Genomic DNA, 21162 nt, shown 5'->3' with positions numbered 1-21162 from the left:
AGAACGAGGGGCAGCTTTTAAATGTAAGTTAACTCATTTCATGTTTGTATATGCTTCGGAGGCTGAGATATTTAAGATTTAATAGGCAGAGGGCACCCTTTCCCAAAAAGGGCTTAGGCTAAAATGGATTATATCATCAGATGTACACTGTAAAAGATTGTTGTGATTTCACATTAGAATTCTACATCAAGAAGATGTATATACCAGTTTACTATTCACTGCTGTAATGTACAATGCATTGTGGGATATCATATAGAGTACAATTCACAATTGTAAATGTACAGCAACACATAGTACTTTTTACAACATACTGTTGTAAAGATCTGTTTTGTCAGGGCTGCTGTCCTATTGCAAATGTATGTAAAGCCACATGCAGAAATGATGGAGCTCAGGTCACATTCTGATTGGATGCTTTTAAAACATGCATACAGGCCTGATAGAGGTGGAGAGAATTTGAACTGATTGGAACTCTTCAATCGCACACACCTGGTCATGAGCAAGGAGGTAGACATAGGAGGGTTTACAGACATCATCGGAGCGTAGTACGGAATGATAGCAAGGGGAGTCCAATTTTCTTCTTCCATGGTCAAATTGGAAGCATGGTTAAGTGTGGAACAGGTCATAGGATACAATAGTGAATGATTGTCACTTGTCCTTAATTATCCCCCGCAATTAATGCTGACCGACAGCTGCAGTACATTTGGCCACAAATTGAGCACTGACAACCGGATATCCTCTTTCGACCAAATTTGTGGAGTACAAATTTTGTCCATCATGGTATCGCACACACTGACCATGTGCACCATGTCATTAAGCATAAATGTATTAGTTCTATGGCATTAAAGCAACACCCTCATACTACGAAGCCAATTGGAGCCAATTTGGATTGGAGCATTTATCCCATTTGGGCTAGTGAATCACATTGAATTACACACACTAGTCCGTAGCAGTGGGCTGCCTGCTGAATGGCGCCCGGGGAGCCTTAGGTGCCTTGCTCAAGGGCACTTCAGCTGCGGTCCGGTCGGCATTGAACCGGGAACCCTTGGGTTGCCAACCCAGTGCTCTAACCACTGAGCCACGACTGCCCCCAACTACTAAATTGTGGCCAATGCATTTTCCATTGAGTGATACTGCTTATCCAATCTACCTTCTTTGGTCATGGGCCAGCTGATTGTAAATGACGTCCAGGTGCGCTAATTTCAGCTCAGTGCAATTCAAAACGGGCTTCTCTCTGCTAAAAGGGCATGGGAGAGGCCAATGATGGTTTGTCCATTTATACAGACGATGGGCAGGTCATAGAGCATAAATGATGCTCAGGTGTGGCAGCCCCCCTGTGGTTCAATTTGGCGTTTTGATGGCTTCGGCAACAGTATATATCTCAAAATCCCATGAGAAGGAATGGAAGCAGAGTTCCAGGACCATTATTTTCAAAGGCTAAGGCTGTATGTTGTGAAGTTTCCAGTGTTTGCGTTGGAAGAACGCAACAATTAGCTGGCAACTTGTTGCTAGCAATTTGTTGCAATTTTACAACAATTAGCTGGCAACTTTTTATTGCCAGCAATATGCTTTAATTTTACTTCAAGTAGCTGGCAACTTTTCACCAGCAATTTGCTTTAATTTCACAACAATGAGCTGGCAATTTTTTTGCCAGCAAATTTGTTGTAATTTTACAACAATTAGCTGGCAACTTTTTATTGCCAGCAATTTGCTTGACTTTTACTTCAATTAGCTGGCAACTTTTCACCAGCAATTTGCTTTAATTTCACAACAATGAGCTGGCAACTTTTTTGCCAGCAAATTTGTTGTAATTTTACAACAATTAGCTGGCAACTTTTTATTGCCAGCAATTTGCTTGACTTTTACTTCAATTAGCTGGCAACTTTTCACCAGCAATTTGCTTTAATTTCACAACAATGAGCTGGCAACTTTTTTGCCAGCAAATTTGTTGTAATTTTACAACAATTAGCTGGTAACTTTTTATTGCCAGCAATTTGCTTTAATTTTACTTCAATTAGCTGGCAACTTTTCACCAGCAATTTGCTTTAATTTCACAAATTTGTTGTAATTTTACAACAGTTAGCTGGTAACCTTTCACCAGCACTTCAACTCAACTTCACCTTACTGGTGCAATGTGCAATTAATGAAGATTGGCCAACATGCTGGCCCACTTGAGCCATGAAACTTCCCACATATTAAAAGGACAGGTGTTTCAGTTATTTTGTCCAACCACTGTGTAGACAATTCCACATATATATGGAATGTTTACTTATGAACATGGATCAGAATGAAAACTTTTTGGAACTGAAGTTTTGATATGTGCATTAAACAAGGGCCAAAACCAATCAATTTAAGAATATCCCTATACTTCTTTAAACACTATCTGAGAAGGAGCCCAGTCTGTTTTTAAACTGTAGTTCTAGAGCAGGAGCATCAATGATTGGAACAATCTAGGAACTTGTTAGCTTTTTGATACAGATCTCTCTTGTTACTCTGTTGTCACACTCTATACCTAACCAATCTGTCAATTAGTGCCTTGCCTCACTTTATTACTAATCACTTTCATGCCGTGATTCAATGATTGCCAGCACCTGCCCAATGCCTGATTACTCTGGTCACATGGTTCACTTGCCCCACTATGTAAACCTGGACTGTCACACTGCTTTGGTTGCTTGTCTGAATGGCACAGCTTAGCGCCTGACTCACTGGCGCTCACTGGTAATGGCAATCAATTGATTAGCCGACTAGATGAGTGGTTGGTTTGTTGACAAGGTGGCTGACAGCATAGTGCCAGTTGACCAGCTAGCTGCCTGGCAGGTTGACTGACAGCCTGTTCGCCTGGTCAGTTGACTGGCTTGCTGCCTTGCTTGTTGACTGGCTGGTTGACTGGCTGCCTGGCTGGTTTAGCCAGGCAGCCAGTCAACCAGCCAGTGAATCGGACAGGCAGCTGGCCAGTCAACCAGCCAGTCTGTCAAGGCCAGTTGGTTACCTGACCGGTTGGCAGCCTGACAGGTTAACTGGTTGGGTTGTTTCATTTTTTGAGAGCCATCTTGTAGCATAGCATGGTTTATGGTGTTTATTGCATAATATTAAATTTAGACCACTTGATTGGTTTGACAAATGCATTTCCATACAGTCCTTATTGTGATTGTTTTTGAATTCCCCTTTGAGATGACTTGATAAATGAAAGTCCTCTTGAGGAAACTATCACTGTCACTGTGACAACACTATGCTGAGTGATTTATTATTTGTGCCTCACCCATGCAAAGCTGAACTTGTAGAAATATATGCTTAGAGCAGAGTGGTATTATGGTACCATGCTATCTCAGTCATGGTGGAGGATGGGGACGATACCATGTTGAAGGCATCTCAGACATGGAGGCGGGCAGCGGGGGTGGAGGCGGGAGGAGGCGGGCGGATGAGGGGGCAGGACATGTGCCATGGTCAGAGTAGTTTTGAAAACGGAACAGTGTTGTAATTTTAAACGACTTGCTGGCAACTGTTTTTTTCTGCAATTAGTTGTAAATTTAAAACAATTTGCTGGCAATTATTCCCCATCAATTAGCTGTAAATTTCAGTTTGAAATCTTTTACAGTGTACGTTGCTTTGTCTTTGTACAAAAGTGTCTGCCAAATATTATGTTGCTTTCTTGTTGCCAAATGTAATGTTGCTTTCTTGTTGCCAAATGTAACTTAATGTTGCTGTCTTGTTGCCAAATGTAATATTGCTTTCTTGTTGCCAAATGTAATATTGCTTTCTTGTTTCCAAATGTAATATTGCTTTCTTGTTGCCAAATGTGATATTGCTTTCTTGTTGCCAAATATGTAATGTTGCTTTCTTGTTGCCAAATATGTAATATTGCTTTCTTGTTGCCAAATGTAATATTGCTTTCTTGTTGCCAAATGTAATATTGCTTTCTTGTTGCCAAATGTAATATTGCTTTCTTGTTGCCAAATGTAATATTGCTTTCTTGTTGCCAAATGTAATATTGCTTTCTTGTTGCCAAATGTAATATTGCTTTCTTGTTGCCAAATGTAATATTGCTTTCTTGTTGCCAAATGTAATATTGCTTTCTTGTTGCCAAATGTCATATTGCTTTCTTGTTGCCAAATGTAATGTTGCTTCATGTTGTGGTCCATGTGGTTTTGTTTGTTTTCTTGTTTTTGTGTTTGCTTAAAAAAACAAATAAAAAGTTTATCTCCAAAATGTTGGAATAAGTGGTGTAACAGCTATGTAAGACAATGTGGTAGTGTTGTACTCATGCCATAAATACGCAATGTGCTAGAGTTGTACTCATGCCATAAATACGCAATGTGCTAGAGTTGTACTCATGCCATAAATACGCAATGTGCTAGAGTTGTACTCATGCCATAAATACGCAATGTGCTAGAGTTGTACTCATGTCATAAATACGCGATGTGCTAGTGTTGTACTCATGCCATAAATACCAGGCTTGTACGAAATTCAGAATTTCTGAATTAAATTCAATTCAGGAAGTGGAATTGAATTTGAATTGAATTGACTCCACCCCTACAGGATGTTGAATTGAACTGAATTTGAATTACAGGAAACAGAATTCAAAATGGAATTGAAACTCACTGCAATTCAGGAAGTGGATGAACATGCAACTTTTGTGTTTTCAAAATAGTAAAATACAACAATAACAGTGTAACTAAGTACAATAGCATTAACAAAAATATATTAAACCCCCAACAGGTGACCTAAGGGGGGTATAATTCACTCTTCCCACACACACCTTGCAGTGCCGGGAATAGACACATACTTATAAATATACAGCACCATCTAGTGTTCTTATTTTGTCATTACTTTGAGTTTCTTTTAATTTTACACCACCACCCAGGGATGGGCAAATACACAACTAAATGTATTTCAAAATACAATGCAAAATACCCAGCTCTAAGATGTTACAAATACGTTACAAAATACATAACAGTAAATGTATCAATAATCAAAATACTGTATTTTGCATTTTCAAATACACAAAATACAACAGAAACTAGATACAGTATTTGGGTCTGCCCTGACTTTAAAGCTAATGAGTCTGGCTATTTGGTGTAGCGGTTAAAGCCCCAGTTTTGCATGCCAGAAGTTCAAGGTTCGAGTCTCAGCAAGAAAACTCAACTTCCCTTCGCTACTCAATGGCTTGTATGGCATGACAAAAAATAACAATTCAATTCACTTACACAATAAAAGGTAGGCCTACTTTAAACCACACAAACTCCTGTGTAACCATCATTTCCAGTCATTGAACAAACAATAATGTTAAGTTCTTGTAATTATGGAGAAGGCAATATAAACAATGGGCTACTTGGCACAACTAGCATTTAAAAAATGGTAAAGATATGTCAAGGTCTGTATGTGAGTTCAATAAACAAGAAAGTGTATCTTGTAAATTATGTCCACATATCTTGCAAAGCGTCACTAATGCACCATTTGTGGCCTTAGAGCGCCATCTTGTGGGTGATGCATGGTGCAGCATTAGTAATGATCACGGTTGCACCCTTGGTGCTTAGCATGGCAATTTCAATTATTGATATTTTATCAAGAGTGGGTTTTTTGATCCAACAGCATATAGTCAATAATTCAGAATTTTGAGGCTGGTTATTCGTTAGTAACTCGTAGTCAGGTAGTAAATGTTACCTGGGAATTGAACTGTCAGTCTTTGGAGTCCTTCACCCCTTTCCCAGACAAACACTTTTACATTCCAATATAGCTATTAGCATCACTTACATACTATTTGATCCGTGTTCCTACTATGTAATTGCATTGTTCAGGAGAAAGTAGGCTATTGTATTTTATCTTATTTTGAAAATTCAAAATACAGTGGAGAAAGTATTTTGATACATACTTCAAATACTTGACTGACTTACTGACATGAAATACAAAATTCAAAATACTATGTTCTATTTCGAAATTTATTTTAATTGACGTATTCGAGATACTGACCATCCCTGCCACCACCTAGTGTCAGTATTATGTCATTGCTTTGAATTTCTTAGAATTTAAATTCTGTGAAATTCCGTTTCCTGCCATTCCAATTCGAATTGCAATTCCATTTCCTGTTTGGAATTTCAATTCAATTCATATTGAAATTCAAGAATTGAATTTGAATTTCGGGGTCATTCTCAATTCAATTCGGAATTTCGTACAAGCCTGATAAATACGCAATGTGCTAGAGTTGTACTCATGTCATAAATACGCAATGTGCTAGAGTTGTACTCATGTCATAAATACGCAATGTGCTAGAGTTGTACTCATGTCATGAATACGCAATGTGCTAGAGTTGTACTCATGTCATAAATACGCAATGTGGTAGTGTTGTACTCATGTCATAAATACGCAATGTGCTAGAGTTGTACTCATGCCATAAATACGCAATGTGCTAGAGTTGTACTCATGTCATAAATACGCGATGTGCTAGTGTTGTACTCATGCCATAAATACGCAATGTGGTAGTGTTGTACTCATGTCATAAATACGCAATGTGCTAGAGTTGTACTCATGCCATAAATACGCAATGTGCTAGAGTTGTACTCATGTCATAAATACGCGATGTGCTAGTGTTGTACTCATGCCATAAATACGCAATGTGCTAGAGTACTCATGCCATAAATACGCAATGTGCTAGAGTTGTACTCATGCCATAAATACGTACACTTCTACTTTCACTTTTGACACCTCTATACTCATGCCATAATGCAGTATTATTTGCAGGCTTTGCACTTCTGTGTGATCATGTTCAAAGTAATTGTGAGTATCTAAAAGTGTGTGATCAGCTCAGACATTAGCAGTAGGGCTGACATAGTCACACAAACAAGTGTGTGAGACGTAGTGACCAGTTCTGAGTTGAACTTCAGGACCTCGTGTGATGATGTCCCTGTCTGTCTGTTCCAGAGGAGTAGCTGAAGATGGAGGTTCCCCTACAGGGGGATGTGCAGGGCAGCCCTGGAAAAGGATCCAGTCCAGGAGAAGACAGCCATGGACATGTGGGGTAAGACCATCACTACTACTACTATCACTATTTCTACTACCACTATTACTATTACTACTACTACAACTGCTGCTACTACTACTACTGATGCTGCTACTGCTACTACTAGTAACAATACAAATAATCAATGACAACTTTTCTTTTTTTTTTTTAAATTTCATTTTGGAATTAGACAGGAAATTGTTTATTTCTCAGTGTTCATGAAACGATCATATTCATGAATGGACAGCCTACTGCACATTTTTAAAATAAATAAAAACTACATGCTGGACCATGAATGAGCATATGAGTTTCACATTTCGCACTGCATAAGCTCGTGCGCGCGCGCGCGCACACACACACACACACACACACACACACACACACACACACACACACACACACACACACACACACACACACACACACACACACACACACACACACACAGTTGAATTAAGGACATCATCGTCTGAATGGATATTACTTGCTGGGGCTGTTTCCCTGTGGGGGCCCAGGCTGCAGTCATATGTAGCCTGTGGGGGCCCTAGGCTGCAGTCATATCTAGCCTGTGGGGGCCCTAGGCTGCAGCCATATCTAGCCTGTGGGGGCCCCTAGGCTGCAGCCATATCTAACCTGTGGGGGGCCCTAGGCTGCAGCCATATCTGTGGGGGCCCTAGGCTGCAGTCATATCTAGCCTGTGTGGGCCCTTTGGCTGCAGCCATATCTAACCTCTGGGGGGCCCTAGGCTGCAGCCATATCTAGCCTGTGGGGGGGCCTAGGCTGCAGCCATATCTAGCCTGTGGGGCCCCTAGGCTACAGCCATATCTAACCTGTGGGGCCCCTAGGCTGCAGCCATATCTAACCTGTGGGGGCCCCTAGGCTGCAGCCATATCTAACCTGTGGGGGGCCCTAGGCTGCAGTCATATCTAACCTGTGGGGGCCCCTAGGCTGCAGCCATGTCTAGCCTGTGGGGGCCCCTAGGCTGCAGCCATATCTGTGTGGGCCCTTAGGCTGCAGCCATTTCTAGCCTGTGGGGGCCCCGTGTCAGGTTGGGGCCCTAGGCTACAGCTATATCTAACCTGTTGGGGCCCTATTGATTGCTGTTTCCCTGCTTTATTCACTCAGCAGCATTTGATGAGAAAAGACAAGTTTGCGAAGTGTCGGGTGCAGAGTTGAATTTAGGGCACATCATCAGAAGAATTCCTCCTGCTCATAGGGTGCTCCAGTCCTTAAACACAACACATCCTCACAAGCAGATTAAGAGGACCGCTAGGCTACAGGGTGCGATAGGGCCCCTCAGAAAAAAAGACAATCAGGATGAAATGACATAAACAGTGTCATAATCCCAAACTATTAATTAGGTCTGCCAACTATAGAGAGGAGTATTAATAAGAGATCACCTTTTCATTTCTGCATCTGCATTTCAGCAAATTTGTCATCTATTTTGAGGGGGGGGGGGCTAGGCTGCAGCCATATCTAGTCTGTGGGGGCCCTAGGCTGCAGCCATATCTAGTCTGTGGGGGCCCTAGGCTGCAGCCATATCTTCATGGGCCCTAGGCTGCATCCATGTCTAGCCTGTGGGGCCCCCTAGGCTGCAGCCATGTCTAGCCTGTGGGGGCCCCTAGGCTGCAGCCATATCTAGCCTGTGGGGGCCCTAGGCTGCAGCCATATCTAGCTTGCAATGTAATCCAGCCCTGAACACCAGAGGGGGCTGACTAATCCTGCACTTTGAGCCCCTGCTCTCCCCCATCCTCCTCCGTGGTCTGTATATTTTCTGTGCACTTTGTATTTCGTCGGCTTGCTACCAAAACCGCCTAAGTCCGAATTTGGCCGAAATGAGATTTTTACATAAACTTACTCCCCTACCACAGCTGCATCACCCTGCCTTTCCGCCAGGGTCATAGATCAATCACAAAAGTCACCAGAGTCAAAAATCTGTATGCATAAAGTCACACACTGCCTATGAGAAAATGCATGACCAGGGACGTAGCTATAGGGAGGACAAGGAGGGCATTTGCCTGTAGGCCTAGGGCCCTCCTGCAGGTGGCAGGGGTAGGGGCCCTATTATGATCTTGGCAGGTGGTATGGGGGCCCTATCTATTCATCCTGGGGCCCTGTGCACAATTGTTCTGCCAATGTGAATGACTTGGGTAACTTCCATTTTTGATGCAAACAACTTGACATGGGCTAGAAGAAGCAGTTTATTTAAATCTGTTGAGTTTTTTTCTCTTTCACTTCAAAGAGAATTGTCATGTGTCAAAACTTCATCCTTAGACATCAGTGTCTGAGATATTATTTTTGTCACACAATGATTGTAGCCTTAAAATTAAGCTATACGAATCAAATTGAGCAAATATTAAACAGGACTTTTATTTGATGCAAATGGTGGTTTGTAGAAGGCTGCTGCAATCTAAAACTTCCTATGACAGCCTGTGAATTCATTCATTAATCTAAAGTTTCCAGGGTGGCCATTAAAGACTTTTGGACTGATGTCCCTTGTGCATTACATTAGTTTACACACAATGGTATGTCAAACTTTATTGAGAATACAATCCAGTAGTGGTTCTATACCATGTTCTGAATGCCACGGTCATGGTGTTGAAGTGGGCGGGGCACAGTTTTATGACCAGGTTACCTCTGTCATGGGTAAGGTTGGGGGGGTGGGGCAGTTCTATGAGCATGGAGAAGAGCAGAAGTTAACCAAAGATGATAAATAAGGAGGAGACAGTTTGTGAGGAGGTACAAGGACCAAAGAAGTTCCCCACCCCTTCATCCTCCACCATGACTGATGGGACCTCAACATGGAGATTGGATGCCACTGCATGACTTACTCTGTGTAGCACTGAAATCTGTATCGGACCTGATAAGAGCTATGAAAGAATTGCCATTGTGGCAATTGCTCTGGCCCAATGACAAAATGAGTTTAACTTAAGATGAAAATGTAATTAATGTGTCATTGAAAGCTAGTATGACCGAAAGTGCTAGAAAGTGAAAGAAATCTGTGAAAATCTGTTGGTAGACATAAGATTTACCAGCATGCTAGATTGTTACAAGGTCTACAAAAATATTTAAGTCATCCACCATACCCAGGATTAAAGTTTGGAATGAAAATTAAAAAAGAATAATATAACTATCAAAATAATGTGCTGTGCATTGTTCTTGTTGTGCTGCATCAAATAATTTATTTTAAAGTGCTTTGTTTTCCTTAGGAACCATTTCATGTTTGACTTGCAGCTTCACTCAAAATAAATAAAGAAAATACATTCATATCTGAGACAGGTACTGTTTGTAGTGGACCAATGACACAGACATGATGACAGGATGATGCAGGAGTAAAAAAGGGGAGTTCTCTAAAAATCTCCTTTGACCAAAATTATTAGGGGGGACTCACAATTGCTCTTAGCCCAGGGTCTCAGATTTCCTAGAACTGCCACTGATGTTTGGCGCCCCCTTTGGCACCTAGTTTTTCCCTGTTTTCCGAAAACCCCAAAATCGGACTTAGGCGGTTTTGGTAGCAAGCCGACGATTTGCTAGTAATGTTGGCTATGAGTATGTCCTCTTTTGAAAGTCACTGTGCACAGTAAAAAAAATAACTGTTGTTCTTACGGTAGATTGCTGGCAGCAGTGGTTGCCAAAGTCTACCTTTAAACAAATAACGGTATATTTCCTTTTTACATTTTACGGTAAAATTATGGCAGCAGTGGTTGCCAAAGCCTACCGTTAAATAAATAACGGTATTATTATTTTTTACATTTTACGGTAAAATTATGGCAGCAGTGGTTGCCAAAACGTACCATTAAATAAATTACGGTAAAAACGGATTATACTCAGGTGAGTTCAATTATAGAGTTACAATCAGACAACTGATTGGACTGATTATACTCAGGTGAGTCCAATTATAGAGTTGCAATCACAGACAACTGATTGGACTGATTCAACTCATTGGAGTCCAATAAACATCAACTTAATTAGATACCTAAATAAATGCCCAATTGCCTAGTGCAGGCAGGTGGACCAGTCTAGTATCATCAATGAAGGGTATGCAAATCCATTCTTTATTTAAAAAAGGCCTGAAAATAACCTTAAGGAAAATGAAGGCCAAAGCTAGCGGGGCAAGCAAGCTAACAAACAAGCTAGTTAGCAAGCCATGCAGCCACCCTTACAACGTGACCTGCTAACCGGGCCGGCCAGGCCAGGCGAGGCGAGGCGAGGGCAGGCCAGCCGACCAGCCGGCCTTACAGCCGGCCTTACAGCCGGCCTTACAGCCAGCCATACAGCCGGCCTTACAGCCGGCCAGCCAGCCAGCCGGCCAGCCAGCCGGCCAGCTAGCTAGCTAGCAACCAGTGAGCAGTACAATGCAACAGTCCCTGTTTAAATACATGTTCAAGTGAACCATGTGACCCGAGTGATTAAGCATTTGACAGGTGCAGGCAGTAAGTTAATCATTGCATGACAGCCCTTAGCACTCAGGTGAGGTCAGGAATTGATTGATAGATTGATTTGGATGGGGTAGAATGACAGTTTCAAATAGACTGGGCTACTTCTAAGAGACTAAATCAAGGGATTACTGTCCCAGGTAGACTTTTTCAGATTATACTACACAGTAAATTTGCCAGTGTTAATTTTGCAGTGTTAAGGCTTATTAACACTATTGGAGTAATTCCAACACCAAATGGAGTGAGATGCTCTCCAGTGTCAGTGACAAATGAAGTTGTTAAATTGTGTGGAGTTAGAAGTACTCCAGAGAGCCCCCGCCTCCTCGAGGTGATGGAGTTTGTCTGCGCCATTGTATGCCCTAGTAACAGAGAACGTAAAGAGAACGTTTGACTTTTGGTTCTCAAACATTACCAAACCAAAATCTACCACCTAGAAATGTTCCCTTTGGTTACAGTAAAAACCAAGCAATTCCTCCAGATTTAATCATTTACACAATCTTTTTTTTATTATTCCATTTCATTCATTTAACTCAACTTGGTTGGGTTGATCTAAGGTTTGGCTGTGCACACAACATCACACAAAAGATGTGTTGAGTGAAAGAAATAACTTGAGCACTTGTTACACCTTTGCCGGTAACAAGCAGGCCCCTCACAACCAATCTGTCCATCAGCGCCTGGCCAAACCTAATTACTTAGGGCTGGTATATCATGACTCAATTGCTTGCACCTGAAAAACTCCTAATCAATCTGGTCACATGGTACTCTTGAGCCTGTATATAAACCTGGACTGTCACAGTGCTTTAAATATTTGTCTGCCTGCTGGCTGGTCAGTATGGCACAGCATAGCGCTTGTTTACCTGCTTTGCAAGCAAGCTAAAGGCGCTTTTGGCTTATGGCATTTGTTAGCTACATCTTGTGCCTTGCTTTGTGAGCTAGTCAGTAACAGCACATGTTACATTGTTTGCTCCATTGTGCACTTGATGTTTGCAAGCAAGCTAAAGGCGCTTTTGGCTTATGGCATTTGTTAGCTACATCTTGTGCCTTGCTTTGTGAGCTAGTCAGTAACAGCACATGTTACATTTCTTGTTCCATTGTGCACTTGAAGTAGATGGTATGGTTATATTTTAAACTTCATTAAGGAAAACATTTTGTATTAGTCCCCACTAGATTGTGTTCATACATGCTCAGCTGAAATTTCTCTCACATTGTGGTGCAGTACAGCATAGACTGATATGTAAAATATAGACATTTTACATGTTTTCAGCAACTGCAAATATTATATTAAGAGAGTAGTGTGGCAAACTGATGGCAGGCACACACAGGTGTTTCAGTCATGGTGGGGGATGGGAGGTGCTTAATTACTCTTTAGTAGGGTGCTCCCCGAAACTGCTTTACTCTTTATAGTGTTAGCTTAACACTATAAATCTAACACCAGTGTTTAACACTGATCTGGAGCAGGACCAAATAGACACTAGAACAGTGTTCATTTTAACTCTTTAAGTGTTATTTTAACACTACACAATTTACTGTGTAGTCTATAGGTATATTTTACACATTAAATGAGGCTAAACTGTAGGCTGTTACCGGATAAATAATAAGTTACAGTGAATTAATGCAAAATGTGCAAACTGTTGCCATTTGCAGTCCTTAACTGTTGCACAGTTTATTCAGTTGCCAGCTTCATTGTTGTCAAATCTACAACGTGGAGGCACCTGGAGCCAAGCAGACAGGCAATATTTTTTCTGTGTAGTAATTAATATTTAATTCATTATAACCTCCATTGCTTTCTGTTGGGTAGGAGGAATGCAAAAAAAGATATTCTGAATTTTGAAGAGGTTTACTGTGTCAATTTGCCTCTCAATCGAAAACTCTGATGGCAAAGCCTCAAAGTCCAATAAGGGAAAAAAATATTGCGGTGGAGAATTTTTCGCAGGATGAACTAGAACACATGCAAAGGGTTGTACTCTAAGTTAATACTCATTGATGGCTACTAATCAAATAGCGTGTTGACATCAAACTCTGCCTGTTACAACCAGCCTATCAGTGGTTTGACAAGTTACACCTGGAACAAGTGCAATCACAAGAGATCTATTGGACTAAAAGAGGACAAAAAGCCTAACATGACCAGAAAGAGCACCTACTTTTTGTAGTATACACAATGTGAAGAAAAGCAGAACAGAGTTCTTTGTCTGTTGGTTCACAATTTGGTTCACTAACAGAGGATTGAGTTTGGTTCACTTATAGGGGACTCAACAAAAATGGCTGCTCATGTTGCTAAAACATTTGGAAATTGGGGAGGCGTGTTTTCATAACTCTCTAGGGAGTTAAACATTAACTCTCTAGCTCTCTTAGCTCAACAACTCGGATCCAGGAGTCAAATAACACTCTGTAGTGTTGCTACAACTCTTGATGTTTAGATTTTGGCTGAACACCAGTCTAACTCTGATCAATCTAACTCTGGCAGATTAGCTGTGTACATATGTGTACACCAGTGAAAAATAAAGTCATGTACCGTTTCTTGACTACTTCATCTTCACTTAACGGTATTTTCCAATATTTTCTTTTCAGTGAACAGTTCAGTATTTTCTACATATTGACACCAGTGAAAAATAAAGTTATGTACCGTTTCTTGACTACTTCATCTCACTTAACGGTGTTTTCCAATATCTTCGTTTACAGAGAACAGTCCAGTATTTTCTACATATGACACCTGTCAAAAATAAAGTTATGTAGCGCTTTTTGACTAAATAGTGGCTTGCCATATTTAGTACAGAGATAAACTGTTTTACATTTTACGGTCACTGACTGTTGCAATTTGATAGTTTTTTGCCGTAATTTCAACGGGCATTTTTTACAGTGTGGTTATAAAGCGTCTGCCAAATGTAATGTAATGTAATGTTCGCTGAGGCATGCTGAGCGTGGTACCGTCCCGTCACACTGCTTCCTTGGGCCCCCTTGCACAGGTGAGGCATGAATGCTGTTTCATAGTGTGCAGTGAGCAGTGTGAGTCTACAATGGGTGGAGGTGGAGTTCCCCAGTTGGGCTTTCACTTTCACTTATGTTCTAAGGCCAATAAGTAAGCTGCCCTTTGTCTTGGTATTAGAAATAGTCCAAACAAAGACACGTTTATGTCAGACTGAGTGTAAGATTTTTTCAGCTCAGATAATTTCTAAGAGGTGCCGTGAACAGCATTCTATAAGTCCTAAGAAATCCTAGATGGAGAAGATTTACTATGTGGTTCAGGACAACACCATAGGCGGAAAAACTTATCTCACAATTTGTTTATTTTTTTGGCTCCAACATGACTTGGACTTGCCTGAACGACAACCTGACTTTATTGTGACAGGGACCATGAGCGAAGTTCATTAGTTACAAATATATATATATATATATATATATATATATATATATATATATATATATATATATATATATATATATATATATATATATATATATATATATCAGTGACGTGCGGTCAACTTTATGGCTGGTGAGGCACTGACTTTTCCAATATCAGATTTTCAAATATATAATACTACAGCTACAGAATAAGTACATTTTAGTAAATTTACCAAATAGGCCTACCGATAAGTTTCATATGTCATAGCTTTCTTAACATAAGGTAGGCCTACATAATAAAACATGCTGCATTTCCGTAGAGAAAATGCTATTAGATCTCTCACTCACACACACACACACACACACACACACACACACACACACACACACACACACACACACACACACACACACACACACACACCACACACACACACACACACACACACACACACACACAACACACACACACACACACACACACAGGATTCAAACAGTGGTCTCACATAAACCACACAGCACCAATGTGGAGGACAAACAGGAGCATCACGGCAGAGAGAGCAGGAGAGCAGAGCAGAGCAGAGGAGAGGGGAGGGGAGGGGAGGGGAGAGGAGAGGAGGAGAGAGGAGGAGAGGAGAGGAGACGAGGAAAGGGGACATAGGAGGAAAGAAGAGGAGAGGAGAGGAGGAAAGGAGAGGAGATAGGAGGAGAGGAGAGGAGAGGGGGAGAGGAGAGGAGAGGAGAGGAGTGGAGAGGAGAGGAGAGAGGAGAGGGGGGAGAGGAGAGACGAGGAGAGGAAAGGAGAGAGGAGAGGAGAGGAGAGGAGAGGAAGAGGGGAGGGGAGGGGAGAGTAGTGGAGAGCGTAAGCTCCTTCACAGCCCACTGCTCTCACACACACACAGGATTCAAACAGTGGTCTCACGTAAACCACACAGCACCAATGTTGACAAGCAGGAGCATCATGGTGGATGCTCAATGAAAGACACACACAAAGGATTCAAAACATGGTGTCATATAGACCGCTGAGCACCACGGCGAACAAACCGGTGTGATAGCTTTTGTGATACGCACCAGATTCTCGTGCAAATGTAGGCCTACATCTACTTGTACGAGGCTACGGCAAGCGATGTGGGACAAAGGTGTGGCAGGAAGCGAATGTCAACATAAACAGAGATTACACAAGCTTCGATATGGTCACCAAATATTTTGGGACTGTCATTTATGTTATGCCTACACTTTGGAATTAGATCAGAGTCTTGTACTTACACGGGTATATTTGACTTACCTCAACGGTACCCTGTACTCAACTTTACAAACAGTTACAGGGCACATGAGAATCCGGTGCATATCACAAAAGCTACCACACCGGACAGAATCACGGCGGATTCTCTCTCTCCCCACGGGTCTCACAAACACAGGCTTCACACACATAGGAAACACTGGTCTTACCTTAACTGGTACATCAGGTCCATGCGCCGCTCTTTCACGGTTCTCATTCACGTTGGGATTGTGCATGCTAACTACTTTAGCCGGTGCTGTTCATCCAAAGCCACATCTATTCGAGACGCCCCAAACGTCTCCAAAGCAATTTGGCATTGAATATGAGTAGCCGCGAGGATTTGTGTTTCGTGAGGCTTCTTAGTAAATTGTTAAGTCGTAAAATCCCATGCGAATGGTCTTCCACACATTCTCGCCAAACAAGACACAGGGGAAACAAAAAATCTTTTCTGTTGTACCACTCACTTTGAAATGATCGGGTAGTTCTAATTTTCTGACCGGTCACCTGCAGTAGCAAACCCTTCAGCTCTGTCGGTCCTCCATTCTTTATCACATATTTTCCCCTTGGAAATCCAACTTTGAGAATGCTCTTAGTTTCGTTATGAAATCCAATTGTAGCAGTCAAAGTGAACAAGCTAGCCAACAACACCGACTGACTGTATTGTGAACTTCAGATTCGCTATGACGTAACTGGCCAGCAAGACTCTCAACGCCAGAAGGAGTCTGCGGCCAGGCTACTGCTCGCCTCACTACTGTATCTTTCAGTGGGTGTTATGCCAAAGCGTTCAGAGTAAAGAAATGATAATCACCCGTAGAACATAGTAGAACATTATCAGGAATTGAGGGCACACCATACATACTTCTATTAAGTGTATAAAAACGTTTAATACAATATTACCAGGTTGCATTCACAGAACGAGCAACATGGCGCATGCGCCCAAGCTTGTTAACGAGGGATTGCGCAATCCGGGGTGAGGCCAGTTCAGAGTTGCCCCAAATTCAGCGTATTCGGAGCAATTTGACATGAAATGGGCAAATATTACGATTTTGGCCACGGAAATGATTGAAAATGAGTGAAACTGTTTAAATACTGCTCAAATGGTAGTTATGGTGCAGATGCTCGAAAACAATAGCTGTTATTGTTACTATTATTCACATTTACTGCAGCTCATCATGGTGAGGCAGTGCCTCCCCTGCCGTATTGGAGTGCACGTGCCTGATATATATATATATATATATATATATATATATATATATATATATATATATATATATATATATGAAAAATAATAACTACCATGTTAATGATCCAGATGTCATATTTACGATATCTGCTGTGTGTGTGTGTGTGTGTGTGTGTGTGTGTGTGTGTGTGTGTGTGTGTGTGTGTGTGTGTGTGTGTGTGTGTGTGTGTGTGTGTGTGTGTGTGTGTGTGTGTGTGTGTGTGTGTGTGTGTGTGTGTGTGTTCTAGTCCGATGCAGCATAAGAGACCATCCTCTCCAGTGCCGAGCTGTGTGTCCATGAAGAGGGACTGGTCCATGATTGAGCCTTTGAACTTCAGAGGAGATGTTCCTGCTGGTCAGAGGTGTGTATCAGATGCATTGGCTTCCAACACTGTCCTGTATGCACAAATTACTTGTATTTTTTGATGTGACCGTATAACACACTATGTTAGTTGGTCAGACGGAAATCAGTTATCTATAGGCTCTTTTCCACTGCCCGTTGTCTACCCCTCCCGGTAAAACTCAACATTACAAATCTGCCTTTACTTTGCTCTTTAGTTTGACACTATTACTTTGATATTAAAATCGAAGGCAGAAATCAACATTGTAGTATCCAAATATGATGTCGCTGAAACTATTTATAGCCTACTTTGATAGATGAAATACCTGTTGGCCTTAAGTCAACTAGCCAACGTAAAGTAATGCTACGTGACAACGGCAATCTCCAACCATAGTAAAGGGAGGATAAATCTCAGCACACTGGTCTTCTTTGCTGGTAGTTTATACTGCATGGTGCAGTCAAGGACAAGTGGAAATCAGTGGATCCTACTATACGTGCATTGACCTTCTTTGATGATCAGGTAACATGGAGTCCACTCTACATTTTTAATGTCATGTTTTTGAACAATATCTGATTAGTCTGTGTGTGTGTGTGTGTGTGTGTGTGTGTGTGTGTGTGTGTGTGTGTGTGTGTGTGTGTGTGTGTGTGTGTGTGTGTGTGTGTGTGTGTGTGTGTGTGTGTGTGTGTGTGTGTGTGTGCATGCGTGCGTGTGTGTGCGTGTGTGTGTGTGTTCTAGTCCGATGCAGCATAAGAGACCATCCTCTCCTGTGCCGAGCTGTGTATCCATGAAGAGTGACAGGTCCATGGATCACCCTTGGAACTTCAGAGCTGATGTTCCTGCTGGTCAGAGGTGTGTATCAGATGCATTGGCTTCTAACACTATTCAGGATGCAGAAATTACATCTCATTCGTCCTCTAGTTTATATCATGATTTCAGCACTACACATCATTTGGCAACAAGCAATTAACAGCTAAATATTTCTTTAATTTGCTGTGTCAGGTTTGTTAGAATTCGGACTTGCTTTTAGTTTTTTTTGCGCAGAACTTACCATATTTCTGTTTACATCATTCCACATGTAATTAAGAGCAAAATGTGTTTTGTCACAAATGCATTTTGATGGTTGTGTGTGTGTGTGTGTGTGTGTGTGTGTGTGTGTGTGTGTGTGTGTGTGTGTGTGTGTGTGTGTGTGTGTGCGCGTGCACATACATACTGCATGTGTGCGTGTGCGTTCTCCAGTCCCATGCAACATAAGAGATCATCTTCTCCAGTGCCGAGCTGCATATCCATGAAGAGTGACCGGTCCATGATTGAGCCTTGGAACTTCAGAGGAGATGTTCCTGCTGGTCAAAGGTGTGTGTCAAATACAGGCTACATTGGCTTCCAACACTGTCCAGTATGCACAAATTACTTGTCTTTTTTGATGTGACTGTATAACACACTATGTCAGTTGGTCAGACGGAAACCAGTTTTCTATAGGCTCTTTTCCACTGCCCGTTTAGCCTTGTCTACCCGCCCGGTACAGCTCGACATTACAACTCGGCCTTTAGTTTGCTCTTTAGTTTGACACTATTACTTTGATATTAAAATCGAAGGCAGAAATCAACATTGTAGTATCCAAATATGATGTCGCTGAAACTAGATAGATGAAATACCTGTTGGCCTTAAGTCAACTAGCCTACGTAAGGTAATGCTACGTGACAATGGCAATCTCCAACCATAGTAAAGGGAGGATAAATCACAGCACACTGATCTTCTTTGCTGGTAGCTTTTTACTGCATGGTGAAGTCAAGGACAAGTGGAAATCAGTGGATCCTACTATACATGTATTGACCTTCTTTGATGATCCGGTAACATGGAGTCCACTGTACAGTTTTAATGTCATGTTTTGAACAATATCTGATTAGTGTGTGTGTGTGTGTGTGTGTGTTCTAGTCCGATGCAGCATAAGAGACCATCCTCTCCTGTGCCGAGCTGTGTGTCCATGAAGAGTGACCGGTCCATGGTTCAACCTTGGAACTTCAGAGCTGATGTTCCTGCTGGTCAGAGGTGTGTATCAGATGCATTGGCTTCTAACACCATTCAGGATGCAGAAATTACATCTCATTCGTCCTTTAGTTTATATCATTATTTCAGCACTATGTATCAAATACAGGCATCATTTGGCAACAAGCAATTCACCTTTCGCAAAAGCCATGCCCCCCTAGTTATTGTTGCTACGTCCGTCAAAAACGTAGAACCAGGCACACGTTTTGGCTGCGTTTCATAGGCAATGCGTGCACACTTATTGTATACACACGCTGATTACTAGAAGCTATATTCAATTGTGAAGTACAACAACTTGATGATGGCGATGTAATGTCTGTAACCAGGACATTTTGATTGTGCTTCGTGTCCGTCAAGACCTTTGACGGGCTTTGGGCACACTGCACAGCTCTTGGCCAGTCACTTTAATGGTTTTAGTTGACAGTTCATATCTTCATAACAAGTTTGCCCAGTGGTGTAGTCTACTTTTTATGGTGGGTATACTGTATATTTGAGCATTTTTTTAAGTGGGTATGCTGTATTAATTTGTGCTATTCAAAACAATGGATCAATCAAATTTAAGTGGGTATACTGAAATCCCTGAAATTTAGAAGTGGGTATACTCCGTATACCCTCATTCTACGTAGACTACACCACTGGTGCAGCCCCATTTCAGTGTTACTTTTTTTTTTTTTGCTGTCACACGCGATGCATAGACTACACACAGACACACGCACCGGAAAGGAGAGAGGGTGGGGGCTGCTCCGTGGGCTGTGTATTTGGTGCATATGACAACAAATATAAATGCAACTAGTAGTTTCCCAATAAAATTTGAATCATAATGTCGTGAATTAGGGCTGCACAATTAATCGAAAATAATCGAAAATCGTGATAAATTAGTGAAATCGAAGTCAAAATTTTAATTATGCTTTAATCGTGGCAATAGTGACCTACCTTTGAGAGCGTCCTTGAAGCCAGAACATATTGACAGGCAGGTGTTTCTGGCCAAAAATCTGTCCACCTAAGTTTCATGCTATTGCCTTAACATAATTATTATAATTCATTTTATTTTGCTCATCCCGTATGTAATTAATTCTTGGTTATATTTCATCTTGTTATAATTATTTTTAAAAATCTGCGAAATTCAATAATCGTGATTAATAATCATGATTACGATTTTGACCAAAATAATCGTGATTATGATTTTTTTCCATAATCGTGCAGCCCTACCGTGAATCCAATACTGTAATGTCATACAATATTGTCCTTTAGTCTGAGCGATGCATTGATTATTTGTTTCGGGTACATTTACTGCCAGCTAAATGCAAAGGGGAGGGGGCTACATTAGCAAACAAGACGATTGCACAGTTAGCCTGCTTCTTTATGATCACCTGGGGCTAATAGCCCCCACATGGCTTAATCCATTCCTGTTATCAGTCCTCTTGAGGTTTTGGCTTTGGAAAAGTGAAAAGTCCCAATCAAACTTCAGATGGTGTGCTTTGTCTTCGACACAGCCACTGCGTGCCAGC

At 41.5% G+C, this 21162-nt stretch overlaps 1 protein-coding gene across 1 annotated transcript in view; it reads left to right on the top strand.

Annotated features, from left to right (window-relative positions):
- Positions 1–21162, top strand: part of LOC134444519 (NACHT, LRR and PYD domains-containing protein 3-like) — a 163427-nt gene that overhangs the window by 130398 nt on the left and 11867 nt on the right. Inside the window, exons 6-8 of the mRNA XM_063193824.1 lie at positions 18347–18460; positions 18848–18961; positions 19544–19657. Of these exons, the coding sequence (XP_063049894.1) occupies positions 18347–18460; positions 18848–18961; positions 19544–19657 (342 nt within the window). The remainder of the gene's footprint in view (positions 1–18346; positions 18461–18847; positions 18962–19543; positions 19658–21162) is intronic.

This window comes from Engraulis encrasicolus, unplaced genomic scaffold, assembly GCF_034702125.1.
Source record: "Engraulis encrasicolus isolate BLACKSEA-1 unplaced genomic scaffold, IST_EnEncr_1.0 scaffold_58_np1212, whole genome shotgun sequence".
Classification (NCBI taxonomy): domain Eukaryota; kingdom Metazoa; phylum Chordata; class Actinopteri; order Clupeiformes; family Engraulidae; genus Engraulis; species Engraulis encrasicolus.
This window is presented reverse-complemented; position numbering and strand designations above follow the sequence as displayed.